Source organism: Antrostomus carolinensis, unplaced genomic scaffold (assembly GCF_000700745.2).
Source record: "Antrostomus carolinensis isolate BGI_N321 unplaced genomic scaffold, ASM70074v2 scaffold24833, whole genome shotgun sequence".
NCBI classification, from domain to species: Eukaryota; Metazoa; Chordata; class Aves; order Caprimulgiformes; family Caprimulgidae; genus Antrostomus; species Antrostomus carolinensis.
In genome coordinates this window covers 12658-25524 of record NW_010304811.1, presented here as the reverse complement: position 1 = coordinate 25524, position 12867 = coordinate 12658, and the positions used below count along the sequence as shown (strand labels likewise).

Below are 12867 nucleotides of genomic sequence, written 5' to 3'. Positions count from 1 at the left end.
TAACTATAGACCTGAGGCACAGCATAACCACAAAAAGACTTATGAAACCACTCAAACATACCTTACTTGACAGTACAAATGAGAATAAAACCGAAGTATCTGCATTTTGTGCTTATTTTCATAGCTGGCATAGCTTTCATGAAGCAGGTTGTCCTGTTTCACCAAGGCAACTCCTGTTCCAGCCTTAGAGACATTTAATTTGCTTTTTCAATTGCTTTTCCCCAATTTACTGGGAGTCACTTCAGCGGGCTCCTACTTGTATTCCATCTGAGCAGGAGCTCACATCAGACAATTGCGGTCCTGACTCTAACACCATGCAATTGTAACTGAAAAAAAGATAAAAATCAAAATAACTTGGATAATACATCCAGAAAAATCAACATTTCTGTAAGCCACAAGTTGGAGTTGAAGCTTGTTGATCAGTGTGCACACCAGTGATCTCTTTTGGGGCAAAAACCCCACCTGTGCTTTGGGAGAGTACATATTCGTGAGCACAAGCTCCACGTGAGCATTGTTTTTGCTGGAAGTGAGGGCTCCATTCACCTCATTTTCCCTTGAGGTGCAATGAAGCAACAGCTCTATCCTTTGTATTCTCCATGTACCTACTGCCATGACAACCCAAGTTCTGGATGATTGTGCAGAAGAGTCTCTGCTTACAGTCACCAGCAGCTCAAGGCCGATAAGGTGACCCACTTAGAAGCAATGAGACAACCAACTCTGGTTCACATTGTTTGAACATTTATTGCAATTCAGTGTCAAAAATATTTTACAAAAATACATTACTGTCTGCACAGAACAGCTGTAAAAATCGGAGTTGAACATGCAAGGGAAGAAGAAAAAAGTGTGCAAATTCATAATGGAAGGATTTTAACCACACAATAATATTAAACAGAAGTCTTATTATACAAGGGATGCCTTTCACTTCATATAACCTCTAGCTACAACTTTAAGGAAAAACAAAACAGAACACACACTTTCTTCCATATATAAGTAGGTATTTATAATTACTGTAGATTAGTTCCTAAAGATGAGCATATTTGCTATTTCAAATTAAAATGTTCTCTTGGTAGCTGACCTGTTAGCACTCTGTGAAGCACACCATGGATAAAGAAATGCACATTTCATCAGCTGCCCTCCCAGGTGGAAAAGAGGCAATGCTTGGTCAATGGAGGGGGAATCTCTCAGGTGTTCAAGGTATTAATTAATATACTAGAGACTGCATGTGTCAATGACAAAATGGATTTGGTCTCCCTAGGGCCAGATCCTGCAAAACCGATTTGCTACCAAAGAAATCACTGGAGGAAGACTGATAGAAATCAGGTGCCTGTAAAGACACTTGCCCAGCCTGGCAGCCACATGCTGATAGCAGTGTGGATGGCTGGACACATCTTCAGAGCCTTTAACCAGCATCATTATAAACAATAAGCTGAGAAGAGCAGCACAAGCAGAACACCATAGTCCCAACCCTTGTAACAGGGCGTCTTTTATCAGCCTGATAAGCCATCAGCTCCATGGGGTCTATGTTTTTGCAAACAGGCCAGCTAGGAAAGGTAGCATTTTAATTTAAAGCTATGTCTTTTTGGCAAAGTGCTGATCTATGGGGAAGATGTGCAACGGGTTTGTAAGAACAACCCCAGAGGACAATGCTGTACCGAGCAGGAGATAAGCATGAAACAGCACACCTGATTTATTAGCTACTAACAGAATTTGAAATGTCCCTGCTCTAAATCAAATTTTAGCTACTAAGGGCCAAGGAATTTTCTGGGCAGGAAAAGCTGGTTTAGTACCTGCATATGTTCTAGAAGGTGATAGCTTTGCAAGAGTGATTGAAGGCAAACGGAAATGGGAACACAAACAGTTCAAAACCTGGGGGCAAAGAAGAATAATAAAAAAACATATTCCCATATACAGAAAGTGGCAGGGTGTAATTAAATGTTTACATACAAAGCAACATCTTCAGAGCAATACAAGTTTTCCTAATCACTTTAGAAAATAAAAGGATCTAGATACTTCCACAAATAAAAAAAAGAAATCCAAACAATATAAGAGGAGGTGCACACGTTCTATGATCAAACTTTACCATACCATAGTTAGTATAAATGGCTTAAGGTAGGTACAGCTGATATTGTGCCTCTTGAAGTGGCTATCACATTAAAACAAACTCCAAATACCTGCCTCTTCTAGAAAGCTGAAGCAAACATTTCTGGGATGTCTCCCTTCCTAAGCCTCCTCCTCTGCATGGATCTATTTTTCCTCTTCACAGCACCACGTTCCACACTGTTGCACTGGTTAACACATCCTCTGAAGATAATGAGATTTCACTGGATATGCTGGCAGGAGAAAAACCCAAAGAGAGAAAAACCCCTCCTTTCCTAATGTAAGAACTGATGCATATCTAATGGAAATGCATCAACTAACTGGAAGTGAAATGCCTTTGAAAAGAACATTCTATTTCCAAAATACATGTAAAAGTGTTTTCCCTTCACAACAGCTTTGCCACAATTATCCTAAAATAAAGAGGTCCTTTCTGCACAAGAGCAACCTCACACCATCCTGCCTGGAAGCCCCTGTTATCACTGTCAGGTTTGTTATTCTGCCATCCTCAGCCAAGCAGATGCCTTTGCACAGATCACTTTGTTTATAAGTAAGTGGTTAGACTAAGGTATTTGGATGCAACAGCATTTCATTTTAAATACAAAACAAGAGTATTGAATTCAGCACAGTATCTCCCTGTACCAGCCACTTGAGAAACAACGAGTCTCCCAAAGAGATCAAGGTCTCATTTGACAGTTGCTGTAGCAGGACAGTAATGACCGAGGCAGTAACTGAATGAGGCTTATTCTGTTTCTTCTGTTTAGTCTGTTTTGTTTTCTAGTACAGTAGTTGCTTGGTTTTCTGCTGCTTTGGACACTGACAGCAATATCCCAGGACACAAGTGTCTGTATGTATTAACAAATCATCGTCAGCACTTTGACCCTTTAACATCTACACAGTGCTAAGAAATAATTTAAAAACCCCCCACTAATTGAATTAAGTTTTATAAATCGGAGCCTCAGCTGCATATTAAGTATGTTGTCAGCATGACCCATGGTCTCTGGGCAGAGGACACAGAATAAACTCTTTGCTCAAGATCAGTGAAAGGCTGACAGAGGCAACGGCTAGAGCTGAAATATTCCCAAATCACAGCTAAATGCTGGGATTTTCTGTCTTGCTGTGCAGAGAATGCACCAGGCTGGATTCAAACCTGAGCTGAAAATTCACCCAGTGCCACAGTCTCACAGTGGATAAGTGTCATCTGCTAAGCATGGACACAGACTAGGCAGAACCTTGAGCATTTCATACTGAAATACTGTTGCCTCCCCATCACAACAGGTTGGCTCACTATGGCTGACAGAGGCAAGACTATGAAACAAACCAACCCCAAGTCAGAGATAGAAACAGAAGATGCCAAGGGGCAGAGGTCCTCTCAATGTTAGAAGAAGGAACTACAGCAATCTCCAAATAGAGTGGCAATGCTTCACACACTTCACTTGCAGGTTTCTGAACCCAATATCCTCATTCATCAAGCCAGATTTCAGCCTCATCTACCCGCTGCCATCAATGCTGGAATGAAAACAGAAACTGGCCTCCTTCACTCACAAACATCCCCCCAAACAAGCACAAGTTCATTTTTCCAAGGTAACAGCTTTTAAATCACTTTCAGTTGACACAAATACAGTCAGCAGGCTTATGCTTTCCACCAGCACTCAAGTTGATGGATGGGGCATCAACACCAAGATAAAGCTCCCTATCCCACATGTGTTTTGTCCTCATCTCTGGAGAGTGCCAAGCTCTGGGCCATGGGTAGAGGTGGCACAGGCTCACAGAGCTCTCTGGAGGAGCGAAAGCTTGGGTTTGCTGTTGGAAGGCAGAAGGGCAGTTCTTCTGAGCATTTTCTTGGTTTTTCTCTCCCCTTCTCCACTGCTCCATCTAGAGGCAGCTTTTTTCCCTTTTTGTGTCTCTTCCAAGAGTACGCAAAGTGATTTAGTTTGCAAAAATGCAAATACTGACAATTTTTTGAAATATAAACAGCTGCAGAAAAGTGTTGAAAGTCAGTTATAAAAACATAAAAAATGAACAGAATCTTTAACAATAATTAACTCAAGTAGTTCTTCCTGAATTGTCCTGAGTACTCCTTCCTCACAATTCTTTGTACGTAGTCACACACCACCCACTAAATATTTACCCCCTCAAGATATCCTGCTTACATCATGCACAGAGAAAGTGCTATACAGGAAATCTACTGGCAAACAGCAAAAAAATTCCACTGCAGGTTTTCAAATTGTTATATACGAGCTGGATTCTTCTAGCTCCACTGCAGGGAAAAGTGAAGCATTGTATGCAACAGAGAAGACGGTGAGCCAGATCACGGACACAGCAAAGTTAGTTTGGCCACTTATTCCATAGGACTGAAAAATTCTCTAGGCTAGTGTTAGAAGATCCCACAAATAAGGGACTAAGCTGGGTCTTCGCCACTGGCACAAAGAAATAACCAAAGATGTCAAGTGCCATGTTGGAAATCCCTTGCTTACCCCAGTCCTGACTGCTGTTTTATGGAAAATGCTGACCTGTTTCATGTTGTCTCGCTCATCACCCTAAACTCCAGTAGTCTGAAGTTAAACACTGTGCTGCCAGTCTTCCAGTGACTAAAAACCGCATCATTTCACTATGTTCAACAGCCCAGTTCTCCCTGTATTTTACCAGCTCTGAGATGACTGAATTCACTTGACAGCAGTGGGAATAGAGCAGTGTGTATTGTTGGAAAACTAGGAAAACATAGGCTTGAAGAACCAGATTCTAACCTCACTTGGGATTTCAACCAGTGCAATTAACCTAGTGAAGTCGATATGAATTTACATTGTCCTCTGTTTCTCTATAATAGAGCTGCCTCCCTTTTAGATAGTCTTCATCCTTGTGGCTTCTCCTTTCCCTTTTGCTTAGTCTTTCATAAAACCAACAAATTAAAAGAGGATGGAGTAAGTCTTAGGTATTTATATGGTGCCTATCACCTAGGCATTCAAGCATTGAGTAGAGCAAGAAAACTAATATAAAGAGGTAAGCATTAATACAAGAAAAGATGCTTACTGTCACAAACATTTCCCTTTAAATCATTGTACAAAATACAAAAGTTCACATTGTACACTGGATTTTTGTTTGAAAGGTACTCAATCAATTAGAGGTAGAAAGTGGTATGGTGCGATTCTCCTTCGCAAGTAGGCTAGAGTTCTATCCTAAGTATTTCAGAATGTGTCCTTTTTAAAAACATAAAAGTATTATTAAACTTGTCACAGGGATATTTTTCATAAATATTTTTAAAACATCATATTTATAAATATGTATGCTAAATAAAACCAGATGGAGAAACAATTCAACAGTCCTAGCCTCATATTGCTTTCTCTCTATTAGAAACAAACCAAAAGAGTTCTCATGGTTGTGGGGCAAATTCATTTTTAACTTCTAAAAACAAAAAATGAAGTTTTTTTGCCCTGTATCTTGTACTCTGATCATAAAAAAAGGGAATCTGTACAACATGCTGCATTTATACACCAGTCCTACGGAAGTCTGTATTCCTTAAGTGCTGCACGTCAGTGAGCAATTTCACCTTTCATCTCCAAGATCCTCTTGTTCCTTGACTCAGGAGCTTCGAACAAACATGAATATTTACACTATTTACAAATGGAGTGTCCAAGCTCGGTGGCATAAAGTGTCCTGTAAGATTCGTGTAAGCTACAGTGACCCAAGTTCAGAACCTGAACAAGTTGATAAAGTCTTGTGGCGAAAGAGAGGTGGAGCAAGTCTCCGGGTTGTTGGCTGTGCAAGGGTGATCAGTACCCTGGGAAAGAAGAAAACAACTCCATTTAGAGAGACTGCAGAAAGAGTGCCAGAGCACCAGCCAGCTGAGCCCTGCCCTTCTGCCAGACATCCTGCTTGCAAAGAGGCAGAGCAGAGCCCAGAATAATATTTCTACTCTCATCAAAGCAGACAGCTAAGAACTGGGCTTCACATTTCAGGGGCTACTGGCAAGTCAAGGGAAATAAAACCAGCAAAGATCCAATTCATTCTTTTCCTCTCTTCTCTGAGGGAAGAGAAGCTGGAGCCTACCATTAGCTACAGGAGTTTAACTCCAGAAACATGCCTTGGACATCACCACAGTGGCCAGCAGAGTTTTCTCCTGTGCTGTTCTATAGCCATCAACTCGTGTTCCAGCTAATCCTGTTGGCCAAGACCTCCACCTCCATGTAACAGGTGGCAGGAGTTGCTGGCAGCACTAAGATAATTTACTGCAAGCAGCCCATTACTCTCCCCTCTGGCCTTGATGGCCACTATTGTTCAATGTAAAGATGGGATCTCTGAAGCACAGAGGAGAAAGGTCTTAATAGTTGAGGGAGGATTAAGATATAGGAAAACACTAGGTTATGCAGGCAAAGGAACTGCAGCACCCTAAACGAGCTGCAATTAGAGGAAGCACTTAGTGCCCCATGGCTCCTGCCGCAACTGAGTTTGTCCCACCAGCAACTCATACCTTCCAGGAGAGGATGTGGCAGTGCCTGCAGAGCTGCAATGTGTCACCATACTGCTCCTTCCGTGGGTAACACCTTATGAGCTTGAAGTACATCTTTTTCCAATCCAGCTGTCCCTTGTCAGATAAGATTAGCCGTTTGCGAATCTGAAGGAAAAAAATTGTAGCAGGTCAAATAATGTAGCTTTTTTTTTTTTCCTCTTCAACTCATGTTGTTCTCCTCTTCCTTGCATATGTGGCATCCTTGCTGGTCCCACAACAGTCCCCTTGTAATACAAGAAAGCTCCTGCTCTGAATCCCCAGCTATAACCAGCTTCCTGATGGCAACAGCCTCACCCAATACCATTATCAAAGTCTATCCCCATTTCACAAGTATTACTGTATGACAGCCTGAAACCCTGGAAGCTATTTCAGATTACTTTAGCCACTGATTCTGGCTGGCAGGACAGCAAGTATAATTACATTTAACAATTTCAGAAGTTAAAGTATTTTGCCTTCTCATTGACTCTAAGAGTCAGCAATTTGTCATATTAGCTTGGGAGACACCTGTCTGTCTTTTAGGGCTTATTAGTTACAGGGATTGGATTTGTTGTTAATAGAAGTAACATTCCCAGAGTCACTTCCAAAGTCAGATCCAGAGTGAGCAAATAAAGCCAAATCAGCAGAGAAATCTGGTACGTGGTCCCTGAAGTGCAGAGGTTGGTATAACCCCCCTCAGATATTAACCCATAAACAAAGAGAGGGATTTGTGTTGATGTGTTTTTAAGTTTAGAAGACCACAGATGGTTACCAGCCTGCAAAAGACCAAATATGTTTACACAAGTACAACACTGGTAGTGACAGAGCTGTTTTCCACATACCATCCTGTCACTCCTGAAACAGCTCAGAGGGGATTTCTTGCTCCAAAGGGCAAGAGAGTACGACTCATTGCTCATGGACCACGTCCACAGAGATTCCCTGCAAGGGTGTCAGTCCCCAGGACACTGGGGTGATTGCTGGAGCTTGCCTGCACGTTTTCCTCACACACGTGGGGTGAGGAGCAACTGCATGACTTGCAGTTGTTACCACCTGGATTAGGGTAGAAGAAGTTCACCGTATGACTAATTCCTCAGGCTCCTATTTCGGGAGTGGCATGCAAAACCCTCTACATAAATCATCTTCACAGCCGTTCTCATACCAGCCTCTATTATCAGCTTGCAGCACAGCCCTTAGATCCAACAGATAGTCAAGTGTGTCCTATCCGCATGTGTTCACTTGCTAGGGGGTTACAACAAGCAACTGATGGCAGTTTGCATCCCTCCTTGTACCTGTCTGTCTGTAAAGTGGTACTGGCAGAGCTTCTTCCACAGCAGCCGGTCTTCGCTGAGCACTTGCAGGTCAGGAGCCACCTGACCGAGGCTGACGAGGTCTCTCCCATCACTCAGTCGCTGCATGATGTTCAATTGTAAACACAATGGTAGGTCTGTGAAAGTGGTTCCTTTAAAGGCAGGCTGGAAGAGACAAACAAAATTGAGCTCACAGGAAGCTGAAGACCCAAGCAATTCTAGCTTGCAGTAGAGTTACTGCTTTTTAAACACTGCTCTTCACACAGAGAATAAGCAGCAGTTCTCTCTTCTGAATAAGGAGGTGTTTTACACATAGACATTTGACCATCTACCCCAGAATAGTTTAAGATATCCTCAAGGAAGGGGACATGTATTTCTATTACAGTAGTTAGAAAGAGTTGCAGTCCAAGCCTCCTCCTCCCTTTTTTGTCCATTCCACATCCATACTCATGAGACTGCTCCCAGAAGCACCAATACCAGCTTTCAAGACAGCAGGACACTGGCTACATCGTGGTATCAGCTATTAACCACCCAGGTTTCTCCACTGCAAGGGACATCAGCATTACTTCTCAAGTTCAGCCTCCTGTTACACACATTGCTGGGAATCTCATGCTCTTCTGACATGTGTTTTAACTTATGTCATCACAGGATCCTGCTGTAACCACAGCAGTGGCTGATGAGTACTCACAGCAGGATTTTTCCCTGCATGGCTTCCCAGGTCACTGCTGGCAAGGCTAACTTTTCCTCTGTGAACACAAAGGACCTGGCCCTTTCCCATCAGCTGCAGCCATGGTTTTCCAGGCTGTTCAGCCACACCGAAAGACATCCTAGCCCAAAGAGCCAAAAGCCACCTTCACCCCCATCCACCTCTGCCTGGTCTACACAGGGTACAGGACTGTTCTGCAAGTCCACATGGTGGCACAGCTCCAGGACAAACTGACCACGATGGATCCTGTACTCAGAGAAAAATCCAAGGCACACATGGGAGCAAGGCATCAGCAAGGACCACAGCCCAGGCTCCCGCTGCTCCAAATACAGCCCCAGCCTTATTAAGGCAAACAGCAGCTTTTAGGATTGGGCCCCAACAAAGAAACAATGTTAGACAGATGTGCCAAGTTTATCATTTACCCTGCACAGAGATGCTGCTATTTTAAGTCGCAGAGTCACAGCACCCCTCTCACAATTGGCAGAGCTATTAACCGTTTCCAACGAGAAGCACGCAGAGTGCCATCAGCAGGGGAAAGCTGCACAAGGCTGCTTTTAATCACACAGCCCCATCTCCAGCCATCCCACTGCACGTGAAACTCCACAGGCACAAGAAGTATGTCTGTACACAAACAGCTCCCACCTTCCCTTTAGTGCCCCAGTGACCAGCCTATCAAAACCATGGAGCCCTGCCCAGTATCTGCAAGGACCACAGCTTTTCAACCAAGGCGTCATTTTTGGTCACCTCCACCAGCAAGACAGGCTTGAAACAACCCCTCCAGAAGCAGTGAATTGTCTCTGCCACGTCCAGAGGACATCTGTTCCCATGACAGCTTTAATGCTGCATGCTGAGAGTTCAGCTACAAGCATCCTGCCCGGTTACACGTAGATGCTTCCTCAGTACAATCCACAAGTCTGGACTCAGCATCCCTGTTCAGATGCACTGGAGTGTTGGATCACCTCCGATCGATGTCCCTTGCCAGCCTGTCTTTGCATTCTCCTGCACTCTGTCTACATATAAGCTTCACTAGGGCACAACAGGCAGAACTAAGCTCAGAGGCTTTTGGGTCAAAAAACCACTCCCAAGCTTATTGCTTCTGTTTTATTTCTGAAGAAACGAGTATGACTCAAGCAAATCCTTACAGGTTTTCTGAGTCAGGGCCAATGACTTATCTGCTACTTTGTTTCCCTCAGTGCTCCTTTCCAGGACTTTTCAAACATTACTTTTTTTGGAGAAAGAACACAGATTAGATCAGAGCAGATCAGTATGCTGTGATTTTCTAGACAGAGTTTTGTGTTTTGTTTTGTTTTTTTTTAAATCAGCTCTAGCACTGACTCAATATTTTGCAAGTTTGGGTTTGGTTTGGTTTTTTTTTTTTTTTTTTTTAAGAGGAAAAAAAAAAGTTTAGGTCTTGGCTGTTGTAAGAAATAGCAGAAAGCTATTCTTTCCCCTCCAGAAATACCAGAAGCACTCAGTGCACTGTAAGCAACTGGCTGCAGAATTGAGCTTGTTCTTCCTTCCTCTAAACTCAGCTGGTTTTGTTCTAGCTTGACCTGACATCTTCAGTAGTGTGATTTTTTCTTTCCTTTTTTTTCTTTTTTTTTTTTTTACAAGCTTGACATCTATTTTATCTATTTTAGAAAACACATAAGTATACATAAAAACCAGTTCCATTCATAAGCAATATTTTGATGCACTTTTGTCTGGATAGACAGGGTTCTTTGAAATGCTTGTTTGTGTTTTATGAGTCCCTAAAGTGGAGGGAAAACCCATAGTGTATTACTGAGTTGAGAAGCAGGAGGTAGGTCCTGAGCTGTGGTGCACTCAGGGCAGCAAATGCCTGGGTGGAGCTGACCCTGCCAATGCCCAGGCACAGGGCAGCTTTTCAGCTGAACAGATCTGCTGTGCCCCCAGAGTCCTCCCCACTTGGGCCAGTGCTTCCCCTGCATGGCAAAGGGAGCTGCAGCCCATCCCAAGAGCTCAACACCAGGGGGGACAGAGACCATTATCAGGTAATGCATTTCTGCTTTTGCAGCTCTTCAAACTCCCTGGGACCTCCCAGAGTTCATCTTCTGCTGTGTCCTGCTGCCTTTATTACTTGAACTGAAGGACTAGAAATTGTTCTCTAGTGCTCAGTGATGCCCAATGGTAGGACAAGGGGCAATGGGTGTGAGCTGGAACACAGGAGGTTCCGCTTAAACTTGAGAAAAAACTTCTTTACGGTGAGGGTGACAGAGCAGTGGAACAGGCTGCCCAGGGAGGTTGTGGAGTCTCCTTCTCTGGAGACATTCAAGACCCACCTGGATGCCTTCCTGTGTAATTTTGTTTAGGTGTTCCTGCTTTGGCAGGGGGATTGGACTAGATGATCTTTTGAGGTCCCTTCCAATCCCTAATATTCTGTGATTCTGTGTTCCCAGAGAAACCATGTAAAATGATGGAAGCAGGGCCTTTCCTTAATTCTTTGCAAATGCCTCTCTGGTTGACCCACCAGGGAAAACGGTGCTTTTTATATTCCCTTAGGCCATGCCATGGTCAGCCCAAGTGGGAATTTCACAGTCCAGTTCACTGCAGAAAAGTCCTACAAGGGGCACATCAACACAGAGGTCAGCACTGGGGGAAGGCTTTAGCATTTCTGTGGAATAAGTATCCATTCAAGGTGGGAAAAAAGAGTCCAGAAATGGTCCTGGACAACTGGTTGTAGTTGTCCCTGCTTGAGCAGAGAGGTTAGACCAGATGACCTCCAGAGGTGTGTGCCAACCTCAATCCTTCTGCGAGACTGAAGTGGAGCAAGTTCAGATTTGATTCCCATGCAAAGCCAGGTTAGGAATTTATCAGCTAATACATCTTTCCCATCCCCACAGACACTGTTGAAAAAACAGATGTTGTGAAAGCAGGACTTGTCCAGCTGGAACAGGCAGCTCCAGACTACTGGAAGAATCCTTGATATTTTCAGCCAGAAAGCATGAAGTTATGCAGCTATTTGGAAATTTGCATTTAATTTACAGATTAAACCAATCTAAAAACCTCAACTATCTGATAAACAAGTTTCGAAGGCAATTTTTTGGCTTGAGAATGACTGAGTTGACTTTTCATACTGAGGCCTAATTTCTGAAGACTCTCAAGAGGGGGAAGATGGTTTCCTGCCCAGCTCTGTTCACACAGCACTTCATGGCTGTTAAGGAGTCAAGCCACGGTCTGACCAGTACCAGCAAGCATGATCCTGGGTTGTGTACATCGAGTTTGAATTAAGGGACACGAGTAATGCTAGGAATGCATCCGGTTATTCTGGCAACTCCAGGTCCTTCCCCAGCACTCTGTACTTGCACTGGGAGTAGAGTGGGTTGCAGTCACCCAAGTGAGAGCTGCTACATGAGAAGGTTTCATGAAGGGGCCACATTATTTTTAGCTTTCAGGATTTGTGCTTACCCTGGTGATCTGAATGTTGTTCAGTTGCTGCTGCCAGTGGAGAATACTCTCCATCCTGTGCACCCACATGTTGATGTTTCCAACCAGGACAGACTTGCCGACCCGTTGAACCAAAGTGCAGAGTGATGTGTAGAGGGTCTGCAGCAATTCCCGTATTAGCCTGATGTTCTGCTGATCTTCAAGGACTTTGAAGGAACAGAAAAGGTTAAAAATGGGAACTGCCCAAATCCTTTTCTGAATCTACATGTTTCTCAGGCAAGTCACCTGACCTGCTATAACTTCACAGGCCAAAAGAGCCAGCCTGCGCTTTTCTTCTTAGCGGAAAGAACTTAAAACATTGGCCAGGCACAGCAGGTTAGACAGCAGATGGAAAGAGATCCTCCCAGGATAAGCAGGTGAGATATCTGCCCTTTCTGCAGCACTTCCCATTTCCAGCCACTGGCAACCAGCCATCTTTCCCCTCTGATATGTGCAAGAGGTTATCTAAGTGCACCCCGTCCCCCTCTACCCCAGCTGATGTGCAGGAAGACAACTCAGGATCTCCTTTCTCATTACATATGCACACATGAACAGGGCACTCAGCTCCCAGGCTTCAGCCAGAGCTAAAGCATCAGGGAGGGCAGTGGCACATCTCAGTTGCAACTTAGCACCCCCAGCAGCCCCAAGAGGTGAAGCCAGCCCTCGAGCTTTCCTCTCCTCCAGAGCAGTGGGAACACTTGATGATACAGCAAACTGGTGACAAGGCGTCAGCAGAGCCTGCAGATGTGCCAGGCTGGGGGCAGGAGCAGCCATCTCTTCTGCAGTCAGAAAGAGGACTCAGTAGGATGCAGAAGGAACAGCAGCGAGGGAAG

At 44.0% G+C, this 12867-nt stretch overlaps 1 protein-coding gene across 1 annotated transcript in view; it reads right to left on the bottom strand.

The window, feature by feature from the left end:
* Positions 1–4819: 4819 nt before the first annotated feature.
* Positions 4820–12867, bottom strand: part of FBXO32 (F-box protein 32) — a gene marked incomplete at its 5' end in the record, with an annotated part of 17925 nt that continues 9877 nt past the window's right edge. The window contains 4 exons of the mRNA XM_010164600.2: positions 4820–5872; positions 6563–6706; positions 7867–8049; positions 12017–12201. Coding sequence (XP_010162902.1) covers positions 5783–5872; positions 6563–6706; positions 7867–8049; positions 12017–12201 — 602 coding nt within the window. The remainder of the gene's footprint in view (positions 5873–6562; positions 6707–7866; positions 8050–12016; positions 12202–12867) is intronic.